Source organism: Balaenoptera borealis (genome assembly GCF_965194805.1).
Source record: "Balaenoptera borealis genome assembly, chromosome: 12".
In the NCBI taxonomy this organism is placed as follows: Eukaryota; Metazoa; Chordata; class Mammalia; order Artiodactyla; family Balaenopteridae; genus Balaenoptera; species Balaenoptera borealis.
In genome coordinates, this window is record NC_138869.1 from 58914212 (window position 1) to 58934114 (window position 19903).

The following is a 19903-nucleotide window of genomic DNA, read 5'->3' on the forward strand; positions in this document are numbered from 1 at the left end:
CTGAAAACAAGCCAAATATCCTTCAATTGAATTAATAAACTGTGGTCCATCCATACACTGGGATGCTACTAAACAATTAAAAGGAAAGAACTACTGATATATTTAACATGGTGAATCTTAAGTAAATTATGCTAAATGAAAGAAGTCGAACTCAAAAGACTCTATATTTTATATCCATTTATATAATACTATGGAAAATGCAAAACTTTAAAGACCGAAAATAAATAATGGATGCAAAAGGCTGGGATTGGGGGAAGAGTCTGAGTGCACAGACACCTGAGGGAATTTTGGAAAGTGATGTTACTGTTCTATATCTTCATTGCTTGGTGGTTCCACAACTGTGTGCTTGTCAGACCTCATAGAATTGTACATTCTTAAGAGTGAATATATACTCAATATAAATTACAGTTAATAAATCTGACTTTAAAGTCAATTACTATGTAAGAAAACATCCATCCTTCCACTTTAAAAAATGTATTGAACATTTACTATGTATACCAAAGATGGGTAGGACATTCCTTTGAGTTTTTCTATTTAAGCATTTAAATTGAATCTTATCTATACATTAACCAGCCTAAAGCTGGTCAATGGCTTTCCGTTGCAATGAGAACAAAATTTGAATTCCTCATATTGACGAGCACAATCAGGCTATTGCCCACCTCTCTCCCCAGAGCCAACTAGGATCCAACCACACTGACCTTCTTCTGTCACATGAGCCTGTCATTCTCACTCTCATCTTGGGCCACTATGCTTACAATTCTCTCTGCCTGGAATGGTTATTTCCCCAAATCACCCTAGAACTATCATCTCTTTCTCATTATTGGTCTCACTCAACTTTCCCAACTTTTCAGAGGTCTGTAGCTAAAGTAGCAACCACCATCTCTGCCCCAATTGTTCTCTATTCCTTTCCTCTATTTTTTTTTCATTGTTCTTATCACTATCTGAACTAGTAATTTTTTAAAATGTCTTTATATATGCTATGGACTGAATGTTTGTGTCCCTTTAAAATTCATATATTTAAGTCCTAATTTCCAAAGTGGCTGTACGTGGAGATGGAGCCTCTAAGGAAGAAACTAAGGTTAAATGAGCTCATGAGGGTGGGGCCCTAACCTCATAGGGTTAGTGTCCTTATAAGAAGAGGCATTAGAGTGCTTGCTCTCTCTCTATCCACATGCTCACATGGAGGAAAGGCCATGTGAGGATATAATGAGAAAGCAGCCTTGTAAAAGTCAGGAACTAAATCCCAAACTAAATCAGCCAGACCCTGATCTTGGACTTCCAGCCTCCAGAACTGTGAGAAAATATATTTCTGTTGTTTAAAGCTACACAATCAATGGCATTTTGTTACAGCAGTCAAGTTGACTAATGGAATGTATTTATTGATTATTTCTCCCTCTAGAATGTCAGCTTCAAGAGAGTTGAGGACACCTTGACTTTGTTGTCTAGAACAGAGCCTGGGATGTAGTAAATACAAGCATACCTCATTTTATTGTGCTTTGCTGTATTACACTTCACAGATATTGCAACTTTTACAAATTGAAGGTTTGTGGCAACCCTGCATTGTCAGATGATGCTTAGCATTTTTTAGCAATGAAATATTTTTAATTGATGTATGTACATTGTTTTTTTAGACATAATGCTTTGCACACTTAACAGACTACAGTCTAGTCCAAACATAACTTCTATATGCACTGGGAAATTTTAAAAAATTGTGTGACTCATTTTATTGAGATATCTGCTTTATTGCAGTAGTCTGGAACTGAACCCACAATATCTCCAAGGTATGTCTTGCTTAATACCTGTAGGTTGAATGAATGAATAAATGAATGCAGAGCAGTTTAGAGAGATAAGTAGTGATTACAGTAGAGGCCGCCAGTGTCAGATCGGTGGGGGGCACAGAAGATGGCTTCTGTTCAAATAGGAAGCTGAGAGGTGAGAACCCAGAGAAAATTGGCTGGCATCACATATCTGTAAATGCTCAGTGGAAGCTTAAACTAATGCCTGTTTTCTAAGCATGCAAAGGTACTGACAACCAGGGAAAACAGACCTTTTCTACAAAAATCATGGTTTGCATTAAAAAAAAAAAAACACTTTAGGTCTTATGTTTGACAGATTTTATTTATGAGTCAGTGAACAGAAAGACTTATTTGGGGTTCATAATAACATAGCAGGTACTCATGACCACTCCACAAACGGCCCTCTTCATTCACCATGCAAGTTTCTTAGAAACCCAGTTTCAGCCTCTTGTACCAACAGAGCGAATCATGCGTCACATTTTAGAGTGGCTGGTTTATTTTGCGAAATGTAGCAATTGTCATATTAAAAATGAAAGCAGTAACGATAGGATGGACTGGCAAAGTTTACAGGAAATTTTATGGGAAAAACAGCAGAAACATAAAGAAAACAGCCAAGTAAACGGATACTAACAAAGGGCACCCTTGGGGGAAATTTTCAGGCATTTTTGTTCTGTCTGCTCTAATCCTATCCATCAAACAAGAATATTTCATACTTCCCAGCAAGTTCCAGTACTGCCCCTCAAATCAGAGAGTCATTTAGAACAGAAAATGTACTGAGAAGATCAGACTCAGCACACTGTCTTGATCCCCTAATTCTGGTATTCTGAAATAGGCTCTCCCCAAATCCAAACATAAACCGGATGAATTCACAGGAAACCTTTGCTTAAACCATGACAGGAGGGGCTATTATTGAATCTGAGGCTTAAAGGCACCATATCTAAAGCAAATGCACCTAGCCAGACTCCAAAGAGAGAACTGCAGAATGAATTTCCCAATCTCTTCACTTTTTCTCAATCCCTGCCATGTATCCTTCATGGTTTAAAAACACTCTTACATGGCCATCACATTTAAAAAGAAGAAGAAAGAAAGAAAGAACATCCAAATAAATACTTCAAGAATAGGTGTCCTGTTTTGGGGGAACAGGAAAGATGAAATTGACAGCACTTTTTGGCCATAATAACAAAGCTAAGGTCATTCTAAACATGTGACTTTATGTTTTCCTATCTGGTTATTTATGCATTATGCCTTGCAAATGCTATTATAGAAAACTGGGAATGAATTTTTAGCTAACCATTTTTCTGGGACGAGTTTACTCCCCTAAGGTATTTCTTTGCCAAAATGTACATAGTGAATCCCCAAGTGTATGACAAGTATTCCTTTTCTACCTTGTTCTAAACTAAAAGGGATTTTGCTCCCCAGGGGACATTTGGCAGGATCTGGAGATATTTTTGGTTGTCACAACTGGGTCAGGGGGCTGCTACTGGCATCTGTTTGGTAGAGGTCTGGGATGCTGCCAAATTCAGTACAGCTCCCACCCAAAAAATGATCTGGTCCAAAATGTCACTAGTGTCAAGATTGAGAAACTTTTGCAGGAATGTGAACTAGTCATCTCCGGAGAGGTTTCCCATGAACAAAATTCCAAATGCCAAAGGGGCTAAACGGGTTAATTAAGCATGATCTATCTGTAGAACTCTAAGCCAGCCTCTGAAAAAAGTAATATTTTTAAGGAACGCAAAAAGGGTTATTTGGTTTTCTGGCATGTAAAGCAAGTGGGCTCCAGAAGTCCAGAAAATGGAAGTCTAGGTCACTAATAGGACATTATTTTGCCTGCAGAAAAGTCATCTTCAGGGGATTTGGCAGTCAGTAGTAATATGGTGAAATCTTATTTCACTGACAATAAAAATAACATGAATATATCAATAACCCCAGGGTAGGATGTTTTTTAATGCAGAAAACCACACAAAATCCTATTTGCCCACTGAAATAAACAGCCCTGCCTTGTCTTTCATGTCCATAGGCAATTTTGTTGGAGTCAGAACCACAAATACTATCCTCAGGGCAACACTATAGCACAAGATTAATAAGTTATTGGTCATTTTTATTGTAATGCCAACGTATCCTTCACATTAGATTCCTTTCCTAGTGTAATAAGATAAGGTTTCTGTATCACTTAATATCAAATGCCCATATAAAACAGCTGGCAAACCAAGGCTACAGAAAACAATTTTTTTTCACATCTCTCCCAAGAATCCATTTTCTTCAAATAAAACAATCCAAAAGGCTTTTACACAGCAGCCCTTAGTGAAAAGAGCACAGGAAAGATGCGATTTTGACTATGGGGGAGGAATTATTTCCCATCTCCCATGCTCATAGTTGAAAGTGATGGAATTTCATATTGGACTGTTAAAAAAGCAATAGGGCAATAGTAATAACACATTATAGAGTTATGCCAGATAGCTCCAAAAGAGGAATGGACATTTTTATTTTCCTAAGTTAGCCTATAGTAAAAAGTACCAAGTGTTTTACTTTTCCATTGTGATCCAGAAATTTCTTCACTGTAACCTTCAAAGCCTTAGATAAAAGTGACATTGAATTAATTTTTTTAAAGTGATAATTTGGGTAGATTCAAGCAGATGACACAACTGACATATTTTACTGCCTACATGCAAACAGCTCAGATACACCATGGTCCATGTTTACAAGTGTTTGTTCTTCATTAGAGAAATATCAAGCTTAATTTGGGAGTACTTATTTCTGTTTTATGTTGCTGTATTCAGGTTGAGGTTATGGAATTCAGAACATTTAACTGTTGACACAGTTGAGCTACCAGCTATCCCCCAGACACATATTTGGATTTGATACTCAGAAACCCCTATGGCTGAGTGCAGTTAAGGGATGCCACAGGATCATAACATATGTTCTTTTTTTTTTAAATTGAAGTAGAGTTGATTTACAATGTTGTGTTAATATCTGCTGTACAGCAAAGTGATTCAGTTATAGATATATATATATATACACACACACACACACACATGCACACATTCTTTTTTATATTCTTTTCCATTATGGTTTATTGCAGGGTACTGAATATAGTTCCCTGTGCTATACAGTGGGACCTTGTTGTTTATCCCTTCTGTATATAATAGTTTTCATCTGCTCACCCCAAACCACATAGGGTTGCCATATGATCCAGCAATCCCACTTCTGGGTATATATCCAGACAAAACTATGATTCAAAAAGATAAAATATGATCTTTAGCAGTGACATGGCACATCTCCAAGAGGACAAGCTCATGTCACTGTTCCATCAAGAAGCCTTCCGAATCCCTCATTAGAATGTAATTGCCTTTTCTCTGTAGTCCTATGACATTAATTTTCTTTATTTTTCTTTGTGAAAAGAATAGAAAAATATAAACAGTGAAAAATAAGTCTCCCTCTCACCCCTACTTCTCGGTACTCTGTTGGCTCTCCCCAGAGGACCACTGTCACCATGTCTTGTGTATTCTTTCAGAAATATTTTATACATATAAAAGTTAATACATACATAAATCTCATAGCACTTTGTGCTTCTGTCACAATACTACTTGCATTGTATCTAGAATTTGCATGTGTGCCCATTGTTCCTGACAGGATGGGAAATATTTTTTTTCAAATTTGCATCACCAGAATGATTTTAAATGGTACAATAGATAAGTATTCAAATGATAAAATTTGTTTATCTGAGTCAGCATTAAGCGACCTTTAACAATATTAACTGGATTGGAGTCAGCTGCAACTGTATCTTTGGATACATTTGTTCTACATAAAATGGGACCAGTTTCTTCTCTACAGCAATAAATATTTATCTCTCTGTTAGGTTACCGCTCTCTGAGTTAGGTTTGCCTACTGGATCGAATACAGCAATGTAATTAGGAGTAAATACTTGACTCTGGACATTCATGTTCCATTCCTTCATATGCTAAGTGAATTTTCTAAATCAGCTTCCCCACTTCAAAGAGGTACATGCTGACAATAACTCAAGGAACAGTGTGTTGAGGAAACATTTGTGGTTATTTTGGCATCTTAACATCCATAGAAATGACTATTCTTCTACTCTCCATTATTTAAATGTTACCATATAAGGCAGTAAAACCAAAGATGAAAAAAACATTTTAAAAACCATCTACATGAAGAAATATCAAGTGAATAGGGTTAGTGAGCTATAATCTTCCGATCTCTTCCATTTCATGAAATAAAGTTTCTACCTTCTTGGTACCAACAACACAATGGATAGTCTAAGCCTTCCGAAATTCCATTTTTAACCCAGGACATGAGAAACTCATGTGCAGTTTGGCTCCTTTGGGTGAAACTGCAGGTTGCATTTAAGTAGGATCAAAGCAGAAATAGAGATACAGACGTTGAGAACAAACGTATGGATACCAAGGCCGGGGGGGGGGGGGGCGGGTGGTGGGATGAATTGGGAGATGGGGATTGACATATGTACACTATTGATACTATGTATAAAATAGATAACTAATGAGAACCTACTGTATAGCACAGGGAACTCTACTCAATGCTCTGCAGTGACCCAAATGAGAAGGAAATCCACAAGAGGGGATATATGTATACGTATAGCTCATTCAATTTGCTGTACTGTGTAAACTAACACAATATTGTAAAGCAACTATACTCCAATAAAGAAAATAATAAAGAGGATCAGATTTGGGTGTTACAGAGGGACAGAGTGGCTTGATGCCAGGAAGGGGAATGGTTTCCTTAATGCCACCTTGCTGGAGCCAAGCAGACGTCATCAGTCACATTTTCTGCTTCTGATTTGGCATTCACAGTACTAAGTTAAACAGTCTGTAAAGATGAATAAGACATGGAACCTGACTTCAGAGTTAATAGTCCATCAAAGAAATAAATATGATGTCAACAGCTACATGATAAAAAGACTGTCAGTGTATCATGGTCACATGAAATGTAGTGTAACAATAGTGTCAATATTGACAATGAAGATCACATTGTGCCATGCAGGGGTCCTTTGATCCTTACAAACTCTTATGAAAAGGTACTGTTACTATCATCTCCACAGAGGAGGAAACTAAAGCACAAACAACTTGCCCATGTCTGGTAAATGAAAGAATTTGGATGTGCAACTGGGCAGGCTGGTTTTGGAGTCTGAACTCCTAACCACTGCTTAAACTGTGTCTCTTATGATTAATTGTGTAATTAGCTCTGCCTGGTATGATTTAATGGTGTTCTTTACTTTATTTATTTATTATTTTATTTGGCTGCATAGGGTTTTCATTGCTGTGCGTGGGCTTTCTCTAGTCGCGTCGAGTGGGGGCTACTCTTCATTGTGGTGCGCGGGCTTCTCATTGCGGTGGCTTCCCTTGTTGCAGAGCATGGGCTGTAGGTGCACGGGCTTCAGTAGTTGTGGCATGCGGGCTCAGTAGCTGTGGCTCATGGGCTCTAGAGCACAGGTTCAGTAGTTGTGGCATGCGGGCTTAGTTGCTCCACAGCGTGTGGGATTTTCCCAGACCAGGGTTCGATTCTTAACCACTGCGCCACCAGGGAAGTCCCTAATGGTGTTCTTTAAATGAGAGCAGTGAAAGAAAGAAAGAAGGAAGGAAGGAAGAAAGGGACGGAGGGAGGGAGGGAGGAAAGAAGGGAGGAAGGAAGGAATTAGGAAGGAAGGAAGGAAGAATATCACCATTCTCTCCAGGCAGAGAGAATTCCATGAGCAACAAGACACAGGGTTAAAGTAGCTTGGGATGCTCTGAGAATCAAAGAAGGTCCAGTTCAGTTGCAGGAACCAAATCATGGAGTTCTTTTTGTGCCATTCTTGGAAGTTTGAGTTCTGTTCTGCAGTTAGTAAAGTCCACATAATACATTAAACCAGGCAGGTAGATGATTACTGATTGCTTTTTGCTTTAAAAAATTATTCAAAAAGCAATGTGAAAATGGTTTGGAGGTCAGTTATGTTAGCAGCAAGTAAAAGCTTAGTACAGGTAGGGAATGGTGATTGAATAAACTCAACCAGTGGCAGGGAGGCAGATACAGTTCAAAGACAGATGGAGTAAGTTTTAAGGACCAATTTTATTATAAAGAATGTTTTAGAAGAGAATACCCAGAGAACTTGGAATTTATGGCTTAAATGGCTTTAGAGTGTATTTTTTAAAAAGGAACAAGTCATTTGATCTTGTTTTTCATTTGATTTGGTTTGTATGATGAAAGATTGATGAAGATAATGACCTCACTTTGGGACAAAGCTATCCAGGAGCAGCACCTAATGCAGTTAGACACAAAGGTGATTTTTTTTGCATCTAGTTATGAACTTGAAGTATGGACTTGGGAGTCTTCAGTTCCTAAAAGCAGGAGGAGTGGATGAGATCAACTGGAGAGAACACAGAGTGAGAAAAGACTAAACCCTGAGAAAGATTAATAAAAGTGGGCAGAAGAGGAGGAATCCACTGACACCAAGTAAGCAGTGCAAGGGGAGAGCAAGGAGGGTCAGCAAAGGATGGAGTCGTGAAATCTAAGAAATAAGAAATTTTCATGAAGCTGTAAATGGTAACGATAACAACAACAACAACAGAAAGTCAAATGATGCAAGATCTCAAACAGTATAAGGACTAAGAATGCGTCAGTTACAACTGACAAATTTGGAGATCACTGGAGACACCAGCAGGGAAAATTCCAGTCAAGTCTGAGACCAGAATTCACACTTTAATAGGCTTAATTTAATAGAGACAATATGGGAAGACAGTGTGTATAGAAAACTGGGGTTGTTTACCAGTGAAAAGAAAGCTAAAATAGTGTGGTCACTAGAAGTGATCTCATGGGCAGAAAAGGATTGTTTTGCTTCTACCTTCTTTATAGGTGGGAGAGACTCGAGTATTTTACAGGCTGAAAGGAATATTCAGTAGACAAGACAGTACTGAAGACAGGGACTGCTGGATGACACAAAGTTCTTTATCAGATGACAGGAGATAAAATAAAGAAGATGGTATTCTCAGCATCTTAACTACAATTTGTTTCCTGAGGGAAATATTCATTGTTGTAAATGTCTAAGTGGACAGTGGAGAGGATGAACCACTTTTGCAACTGTTGAAATAGTTCAAAGGATAGGACGTTATACTGTTACTATAAGGTACAGACAAAGACGTCACAGAAGGCAGAGGTACGTACTTGCGGTCAACCTCTATACAGTATAGACGGTGACCTGGGAAGGGAGACATGCTCCTTGTGTGCTAGGCAGTTCTCACTGCCTCTAATACGGCATCACCCAAAGTTCACTTTGGGCTGCTCAGATTGCAGGCTGAAATCTCAATTTTCTTCTCTGTAGGTTTGTAATGGATCAGGATGAAAACTTGGAAAGTTAGGTCTTTGGGAAAACAAATTCAGATTTTAAATTGTGCACTGGAAAGATGACTAACTAAAGCAAAGCATTCACTCACTCCAGTCCAGACCTAGGTCACTGGGGCATCTCCAATCCTTGACCTAGAGCCTTGGTCAAGAAGATCTTTATAATAAACAGATAGATATATAGTACAGATAGGTAGATGATTCATATATTCATACACCCATATACATGTATGGAAACATGAACACTTGTTGAATCTAGTTAATAAACTTACAGGTATTCATTCAATTATTATTTCTACTTTCTAGTGTGCAAATAAATTTCTAATTGTAATTACATGTATTTTTACATGTATTAGACTCTGAAACCATGTGCCATTAAATTACAGATATAAAATACTTGGTACTTAGTATGTGTTCAACAAATGTCATTCCCTTACATTATAATACCTGTTTTCTGTCACTGTCGCTGAGCATATAATGCCTTATTCTGTGCCTTTTGAGTTAACTATTTTATCTTCCCAACTATACAGTACAATTCTAGAGGACTTTATTTCATGTCTTTACATCTTGTCTTTTGTTCTTCTGACCACCAAGTTTAAAGTGCCTTGTTGGAAATAAGAGAAGGCTTATTGGATAAATGAAAGGATATCCTTAAGTTTCACTCCTAGAGAAGTTTTAATCAACAAAGGACAAAGGACTAGACTCTTACGCTAGACTACCAACCGTGTTGACTCTTTCATGGAAGGATAGACCATGAGTTTCTTGAGGGCAAAGCCCTTGTCTCATACACTGTTGTTTTAAACCTATAGAGCATAGTACTGTGCTTGGCAGACTCATTGGATGTTTACAGAATGAGTAAATAAATGACCCCCTGAATGAATAACTATAAAAATAAGAGGGAGATAAACATTTTCTACATCTCACAGGTGTTCATTAGATGCAGCTGACTAAATAGAAAAATGGAGTTTAATTCCTTCTATCCTCTAAGTTGATCTTAAATGAGACCTTCATTCTGATTGATTCTTTAATGAGACTGAAAGACAGAAAACTGAAAGCCATGGAGAAATCTAAGATAAAAGATTGTGAAAATAAAAATAATACTTATTCTTTGGTTTGTTGGTCCATTGCAGGATGGCCAAAGTAAAGAAAAGAAATTGCGAAGTAAGAAGAAAGTTTCAACCAAAGAATATTTAGAATGACAGAATTTTAGAGAGGCCAGATCGTGTAGCTTAAGTTTGATTTTTCAGAGGAGAAGTTTAGGCTATGTGACTTGTTCTAAGTAAGAGGCTGCAAGTTTCCAGGTGCTTATTACAATGAAGAATGAAAATGCAATCACCAAGCTACTAACTTGACTCTGTCCGTTACCCTTCCCCTGATAGCCAGAAGGCAAAAGTGGAAGCATTACTAATGTCAAAATGAACCTGGGCACATGCTAAAATTACCGAAATCTAAACTCTAGAGTTATTAGTAGGAGCGACACTCTTACAGTAGAGATACACGGACACTTCTCCCAGACCAGTCTATCTACATACACCCCCTTCAAGTCCTACTCCTTATTCTTTCTCAGATGAGAAAGGGAGAGACAGAATGTGGGCAGAAGCATTGTGAGAATGAGTGAGATGGGGGGTGCCATGAAATAAGAGTCACTCACAGGAAGAAAAAAATACAATGATGAGAAAGGTTTAAAACAAAAAGACAGATTTGAATATTTTTCTTCAGTACTGATTTCAGAGTTCAAATATTTTTCTTCAGTACTGATTTCAGAGTTCAATTCACTTAGCAATTAAAATAGAGAAAATGTAGTCTACTTACCCATTCTGTATGGCAGCTGTGGGGTCATAGGTCAGAGCCATGCCAGCCTGTATATGGGGGGAAGAGGGGAGAAAATGGATCTTAACATTTTTACTGTGGCGTCCAAAGCATTCAGTACGCACAATGCTTTTATCTTTACTTTCTATGATTTAAGTTTACTTTATCCTATATATTTCTCCTCCCTTACTACCAAGACTAGCATTTTTACTATCTGAACACCAGAATCCACCAGTGAGTTAGGGAGTTTATATTATATATACAGACAAACCAAAGAACAATGCAGTTTGGATGATTTGCATTTCTAATTCATAAGCCATGTACTGTCTATTCTGGTATCCTTATAATTTCTCACTATTTTCAAGAATACCTATTGTATATCTCATGGCATGAAAAAAAGGAAAGGATAGATGCTGGGGTCAGAGTAAAAATAAAAGCTACTTAAAACGCATTCGACATTTTAGAAGAAAATGTTAAGAAACATTTATTTTAAAATATTGCATGCCTCAGGGGTGTCTAGGCAATGAATCACAGAGTGCTGTCCAATACTTGCTAGTACCTGTCCCACTAAGAGTGTAGAAAGGGAAGGATGTGATGGAAATTCTAGGCCTTGTGGCTAATAAGGAGGTGGTTTAGTTTTGCTTCTAAGAATAAAACCACCACTGAAAAACTACATTTCTGTAACTGGCAGTTGTTACAGAAAAGAATATCAACTTGATGATCGCTGACTGACATCCTACCTCCTTTCATACACATCATCATATTTCATCCTCACAAGGACCCTATGAAGTAGGCAGGAGAAATATTTCCTCCATTTGATAGATGCAGACACGGAAACTTGGAGGGATCAAGTGACTTGGTTAAGGTCACATGTGTGGAGGCAGAACCAGATTCCAACCCAGACCAGCCATGACATTGACTAGGATTTTGAATGAGCCCCGAAGATCATTTCTCTGTGGCCGCATGGGTCTACCACCCTTTGTTTTCCAGAACTTTCAGCCTGGTTATTGCTTGTGAGCAGAAACAGAAATAGAATGAAACAAAGCTGACTAGGTTGTCTTTAGGTTGGATTTCTTTTCTATTTTGAAACTTAAAAATAAATTAGTCCAATGTCAACCTCCTGGCTCGATATTACATTATTATTATATAAGATGTAACCATTGGGAGAGACGGGGTGCAGGGTAAATAGGACCTCCCTGTACATGTCTTTTGCAATTTCCTGTGAATATATAATTATTTCAAAATAATAAGTAAGAAAAAATAAATTAGCTTTAGTAAGAAAAAAATAAGAAAAAAATAAATTGACTTTTGTAGAGGATAAGGAAAACCATAAAAACTTTAGAGACAATAAAAAAGAGCTTTCATGTTTGAGTTTTTTGCCAGTGTGATTGAAGGTGGTTTTCCTGATAAGCTCATTTAATTCCTCAGTTTTAACACATAACTGAAATGAAAATTCTCAGGCTTTCTAAGATAGGGCCTGAAGTCCAGGATGGCCTGCTACATTCAAGCTTACATGCATTGTTTTCCCTAAACAGTAATTTAAAAATTATTATTAAGATTGGTATGAGGAACAAAACTGTAGAGCCATCTATAAATGAAACTGGCATACAGGGAACACACATAATTGAAACGAAGTTTGCAAACAAAGCTGAGATGGAGATGCACTGAGAACACAGGCTTAATGATAACTGCCCATCACTCATGTTAAAGAAATACGATATGATAATGTGATAAGCTGGGGTCTGGAAAATGAGAATAGAAGAGTGGAAATGAAGACAGATTACTTTCCCCCCATGGGAGAAGCAAAGGTAGTGATGTCAAAGCACATAGATTCTAAGTCTAAATTCTTCCCTGGATGGGGTCTCTGCCATGTGACAAACGGGAGGCTGATCCGAGGCCAAAGACTCCCCAGGAGGGACCTGTCCAGGCGGGACTCCATGGTTCTGGGTCCTGGAGAGGGCAGCTGGAAAAGCTGTCCATCTGGGATGAAATTTCCCTCTTAGAAACCCTAAGCTTCTCTCCCCTAACTTATCCAAGATGTCACACCAAAGACAGGATGAAAAAAACAGGCTTTGTACTCAATAAAGATATTGTTATTTAATAAGAGATTTAAATGATCATTGTATCTTCAGACCCCTGTTCACCCCCAAATTGTTTAAATCCCAGGGGACTTGTAGGAAGCCACGTTTAACTGTTTTCCTTGAATGTATTTTCCAACAGTGCTCAGAGACCAATGCCTTTCTTGAATTATAGGTCTTCAATATTCTCTTTTTATGCCATGTGTATTTGTTCGGGCAATGTCAGGTAAAGATTTTTTTCTTTCACATTTGAATTCCTCATGGATTATAGTTAAGCTCATGGATTATATTTAACCATGGATTATAGTTAACCAATCCTCATGGATTATAGTTAACCAATCAGGTCTAGCTAGGAATACGGTAATTATCACAAAAATTCTCTCTCTTTCTTGAACAGTATTTGATAATCAGAAAGCCTACGTTGGCCTCTTCCTCCATCTTAAACCTCCACTCATCTTTCAGAAGATGGAAAGAACTAAATAGATGATGATATGGTTTAGTGGAAAGAATATATGTTTTGGACCTGGGTCCAAGTCTTAGCTCTGTTGTTCTCTAGCACTGTGACCTCAGGCAAGTTATTTAATCTATTTGAGCCTCATGTTCCTTAATCGTCAAGTGGTGTAGTAATACCTACCTCAGATGATTGTTCTGAAATTTAAAAGATATTACTTTTGTGAAATGCCCACCACAGTGCCTGGAGACAAGACACATACGTAAACATTATAACACAAAGCAACACATGGTAAGTGCCCCGTGAGGGTATGCATGAGGTGTAGGGGAGATGCCAGGGTGGTCAGGGAAGGCACTTGGAGGAGGTACAGGTGAGAGATTTCCACAGATGGAGATGAGAGGCGGAGGCCAGCTTAGGCAGAAGGAATAATAGCATGGAAAAGGCATGTGAATAAAAAGGGCAAGGCGGATGATCCACTTGCAGTAGAACATTGGAGGGAGCAGTTGACAATAAGATTTGGAAGGAAAGGAGGAAGGTCTTGATTGCTTGGCTCCTCTTGGGGAGCCACGGATCATTTTTCAAGGAGGAAAATGATATAGGCAAAGAGGGCTTTGGCAACAAGAAACAGCATGAGCCCCCCTGGAAAACAGAGGGAAGAACCAGAGTGATGGGTGAGTAGGGTAGGCACTGGGGGACAGGTGGGTGGAGAGAAACTAAGGTGAAGATGAAGCCAAGTTTCATCTACTTCATGATTTTGCCTGGGGCCAGTCGTGCCTCTGAGGACCTGTGGCAAGAGGAGACAACCAGAGATCTGCATTTGGAACACTGTGGTTTACAAAGCAAGGCATGTGTTAAACAAAGGGTGTTTGAACTTAACCCGCTGGCTGAATATCACAGCAAAACAACTAACACATTGGGCTTCCCTGGTGGCGCAGTGGTTGAGAATCTGCCTGCTAATGCAGGGGACACGGGTTCGAGCCCTGGTCTGGGAAGATCCCACATGCCACGGAGCAGCTGGGCCCGTGAGCCACAACTACTGAGCCTGCGCGTCTGGAGCCTGTGCCCCGCAACGGGAGGGGCCGCGATAGTGAAAGGCCCGCGCACCGCGATGAAGAGCGGTCCCCGCACCGCGATGAAGAGTGGCCCCCACTTGCCGTAACTAGAGAAAGCCCTCGCACGAACCGAAGACCCAACACAGCGAAAAATAAATAAATAAATAAATAAAGTAGCTATTAAAAAAAAAAAAAAAAAAAAAAAACTAACACTGGGAGGCACCTGGTTTTCATTTCATGTGTAACAGATTGTTGAGTTATAATTCTAATATGGTCTTAATGCAGATTTCGTATTCCATTTCCTTTTGTTTCTTTCCACAAGGTAAAAAAGAAAATCGATTTTGCTGCTCTGTCTAGCCACCTTTATACTGAGCTAGAACCATGAAATCGTCATTATGTAATTAACAAATTTTATGGCATGTTTACAAACTCCAGAGTCACACAAAAAGTAAAGTAACTTGGAACAAAACGAAAATGTCACACCACATAAATAGAGGAGTGATGTTTAAGCCCGTCACTCCCTTTTGAAAGGGGTTTATTAAATTCACAAATATTTTCCACTTTTTAAATTCACATTATTTGTGGATTAAAGGCATTTATGATTTATTTAAAACAAAGAGGGGGCATTTTTGTCATTTTCCAGCAGCAGCTGAGTTTTGGCTTAATATTTCAGCCATAATGGGGTATTTCTAGTCCTTTCAGATAGAATCTATACTATAAGAGCTAAATAAAAACTTTAAAATATGGTTTATTGGAGTAATTAGGTGTCAGTGAAAAAAATGTCGCCTGCCATATCAGTAAACAAAGATTTGCAGCCATCAAGCCATCACACTACAGCCACTCTGGTGAGCCCCGAGGGAACTCAGGATAGAAACAGGATGCCCACCGTCAAATCATCAGACACTGCAGCCACCGCCCACCCCACAGTGCACCCTGAAGAGAATCAGGATGAAAAAGCACAGGATACTGGCCCCAGATAGCTGAGGTGCATATCAAAGCAATGATTTCAATGAGCCCTGACTTTTGCATCTCCCCATATATAGGAAGATGCATCCTTAACTTGAGATGTCTGGTTTTCCTTAATTAACAGTAATCTTTTGATGTTCCAACTACCTGGTTTTTGTTGCAAAAACTCCTATATATCCTGGTTCCTCCCTTACCTCTTTGGAAGCAGTCTCTCAGAGTGATCTGAGATGCTGTGTCCCAGGCTTAAGTTCTCAGTTTTGTCCAACAAATAAAACGTAATTCTCAACATCTAGGTTGTGCCTTTTTTTTTCAGTTGACATAGGGACCCAAAATTATTTCCCATAAACACAGGGGATTCATTGAGACACATCATTTTGACTTAGGGGCTACGTATTTGATATCCATAACTTTAAATGAAGAAGTAATAATTATGGAAATACTGCTTAAAATGTTCTCGCTAGAGAAGGCATTACCACTTCAAGAAGACCTTCTGGACTGGAATGCTTGGTCTTATCTGAGGAGCAGAGTATTATTGACTCTAACAAAGCCACTGAAAAGATAGCTGATAGAACGGTTTCTATCATTTTTGAAACTGTTTGTACAGTGTAATGTGAATGGGAATCAAAACATTTGATTACATGGACAAATACACACTGTAATTCCTGGAAAACGGAAACACTGATGTTGTAGCCTAATGTTTCTCCTTTTTCTAAATTCTGCCCTGACACACAATACAATACATCATGATTGGATGAGTTACAAACGAATAACTACAAAAATTTCCAATCCTCTAAGATCAGATTTCAGGCAACACTTTAATAAATAGGTAGTAAATAGTGCATATTTTAGTAAATATCACATACTGGATTAGCACAAGATGAGTTCAGGAAGCCAACGAAGAAAAGGATAACTTGGTTTTCCGGATATTATTTTTAAAGAGTTTAATTCTTGCAACTAATTAAACAATCTTTATAACTGTTAGCTGGTTATGGTTAAACATTCAATAAATGAAATAAGATGACTTAAAAAATGATATGTGAAAAGGGCTTAAAAGTATAATGCGTTATAAATGTTTAGGTACTGCTATTGTCATGAAACCTCATTTACCTTTGTTTATATTTATTTACCAGCCTTTCTCTTTAGAGAACATGCTTTTTAGTGAAGAAATCATGATACAAAATTACGTGTACAATATGTGTGAACAAATAAAAATTTTAAAAATTAAAAAAATCTTCGACTACTAAGGAAAAATTACTGTCAACAATGTTCAATATTGGGATAAGTATTAACTATAAATGGCTTTTTTTTTCTTTCATATTTTTTTCTGGCTCTTTTAAGTTGTATATGATGAGAAATATTTTATAATGGAGGAAAAACCAAAGAAACATACTATATCTTCTATTATTTGTTTTAAAATTATAAATTCAGGAGGGTAGAAAAAGGTATACTATTTGTAAAAGTCCTATAGATCAGAGGCCTGATTCAGAAGTAAGCTTGAAAATGTCAGGAGACATTTGGGTTTGCTGGGTCAGTAGAATACAGAAAGCTGGGAAGGATAGGGACTGTTACAGCCAGAAGGGTCAAGGTGAGAATGAGCAGGGGGTCAAGAATGAAGACCGAAAATCCAGGGTTAATGATTCAGGGTTTCTAGTGGTGGAAGCTAGTAACGATTTATAAATCCAAAGGCCAAACTGGCTGAGAAATTGAAGGTTTCATATGTGATCCCAGAAGTGTGGATATCCAAGACATTCAGAGGAATCAATAAAAATCACCAGCAAACCACAAAGTGATCAATACCCCGTCAAGCTTTTGGCCAAAGAAAGGTCTTTTAACCTCTTTCCTGTTAAGAGAGCATGGTTGCTGAAGAGGATGTGAGAGCCTGAACTCCTGGCCTTCACAAGAGGCAAGTGGTAGGGTTTTACCGGGAATGGCTCTGGCATGGATACGTGACCACTGAGTGGTCCGTGTCTCCTGGGAGAGGCAGTCAACCATGTAAGGCAGATCTCTGCTCTCACCTGCTGGAGGGATGCTCCTTGGGCTTTGTGCAGCCAGTCCCTCTTCTAAAGACAGGATGAAGGACAAATGAGACGGGAGACAAGGAAATGTCCAAAGCCTACAAAAGGGAGCCAATACTGCATGGTCCTGAGATAAGACAGAAATCCTACCTAACTGTCCCAAAAGATGCCAACCAAGCTGTGAACTGGCTTACAGTACACTCCCTGACTTTCATAATTTCTGAACCCCCAAATCACTGTTATTCCAAATCGTATTTGATTAGTTTGCATCATTTGACCAGGGAATTTTTTTTTTTTCCCTTCTTCTTTCAAAACTCCTTTCCCTCTGCTTCTGTGAGGCTCTCCCCTAGTTTTCTTCTGACCTCTCAGAGGGCTTTTTCTTGTTCGATCTGCCTTTGAGGTGCCAGTGCTCAGGACCAGGGTTTCCCTCCTTCTCTCTCCTTCTACACAGCGATGACCTTCATTTTCTGATCCCAACTATTGTTTATTAACATGTGATGCCCAAATCTTGGTCTCAAACTCAAGTATCCATACTGAGTTCCAGACACTTATTGCCAAGTTAAATTAGTAAGTTCATGTATCATCAGTATCTTTTTTTAGGTTATCATTTCTTGTTTGGGTGTTTACTACTATCCTTTGGTAAAAATATCCTCTCCAGCCTTTGCTTGCACCTTCCTTTCCATCCACCAGCCATACCACCATGCTGTGAAATGTGTTCTTATGATAGGCAGATCTGACCACATTGGTGGCATCTTATCACCTTTGAGATAAAACATGGCTTACAGAGCCCTTCATGATCAAATGTGTATGTACCTCCTGACCTCCACAACTTTCCTGTTCAATTCCAGACCCCACCCTTCACCAAACTCAGACATACACTCACCCTGCCCTATAGTGTTAACCTCTGGGCCTTTGCTGCTATAGGTTTTGGCTGGAAATTTTCTGTATCATTGTCTGAGGGAATATTGCAATGCTCTTCTCCCAGCCTCAGGCTAAATGTCATAGCCTCTAAAAGCCATTTCTCTCTCCATGAAGCATTAACCTCTGCCTTAGTTCTGCCCCCATGACGCAGGATGGGAGCTAACATGACCACACTTTGCCATGCGTATGCCTCTCTTAACCAGGCTCCTGGCTGTTTCCATCTTGGTATCTCTTCTTCCCGAACCAGTGCTTGGAATGTAACAGACTCAGTAAATGTTTGTTCAATGAATTAGTAAATGAATATATTTCCACTGCGGGGAATGGAAATTTTGTGCAGTGGAAATGTGGAGCCCCAACCGCTGGACTGTCAGGGAATTCCCAAATTTGTATTTAAAAATGGAATTGGAGTGTTTTAGTTTTTCCTTATTAGCAAAATTTCCTTAAAAAAATTTCAAGTGAACTCACTCAAACGTCTAAGGACAAGGTCTCAGCCCTTGATTGATTAGTAGAGATGGGGGGAAGCAAAATGATTGTTGGGGTCATTGGGAGACCTTCCCGATGTAACAGGGCAGCCTGTGCACATGAACCATATCATGAGTGGGAGCCCAGGAGGAACTCGAGGCCCCTCCTTACCCAGGCATCTGACTCCAAGTGCAGAGAAGAGGAGATCGTTAAAAGTCCTCTTGAAATCTCCAGGAGTTTGTCAGGAATCAAGCAAATGAAATGCAGGGGATTTATCACTTAAAAAAAAAATAGTAAAAACAGGCAGAGAATAGAGATAATTTCCCTCCTTGTGTTTGGGAAGAGAACATCAAGGAGAGTTATGCTATTGTTTATGAACTCTGTCATCTCGATATTTCTCCTTTTTTGGCTTTCGCTACAGCATTCTCGTCAGACAGAGATGCTCTCCCTTATCTTACAACAGAGAAGGACAAGATAAAAAGATGCAGACAGAATTAAGACTGGAAGGCTGAGGCCGTCTATGGCGGCACACGCAAAAAAGCATTGTTAAAAAGGAAGCAGGGCTTCCCTGGTGGCGCAGTGGTTAAAGATCCGCCTGCCAATGCAAGGGACACGGGTTCGAACCCTGGTCCGGGAAGATCCCACATGCCACGGAGCAACTAAGTCCGTGCGCCACGACTACTGAGCCTGCACTCTAGAGCCTGCGAGCCACAACCACTGAAGCCTGTGCGCCTAGAGCCTGTGCTCCGCGACAGCAGCCACCGCAATGAGAAGCCCAGGCACCACAACCAAGAGTAGCCCCTGCTCTCTGCAAGTAGAGAAAGCCCACGCGCAGCAACGAAGACACAACACAGCCAAAAATAAAAATAAATAAATAAATAAAATTTTTTTAAAGAAAGAAGCAGAAGAAAAGGTATCATAGCATTATACCATGTAGCTAAAGGTCTCAAAGTCTCGGGGAAAAAAAAGTGCTAGTCTAAGTTCGTCATTAAAACCAAAGTTA

General features: G+C 39.0%; 1 protein-coding gene across 11 annotated transcripts in view; it reads right to left on the reverse strand.

Annotated features, from left to right (window-relative positions):
* Nucleotides 1–19903, reverse strand: part of RBMS3 (RNA binding motif single stranded interacting protein 3) — a gene marked incomplete at its 3' end in the record, with an annotated part of 720886 nt that overhangs the window by 108473 nt on the left and 592510 nt on the right. For all 11 annotated transcript variants that reach the window (XM_082348670.1, XM_082348666.1, XM_082348665.1 and 8 more), the window contains exon 8: nucleotides 10959–11005. In XM_082348670.1, coding sequence (XP_082204796.1) covers nucleotides 10959–11005 — 47 coding nt within the window. The remainder of the gene's footprint in view (nucleotides 1–10958; nucleotides 11006–19903) is intronic.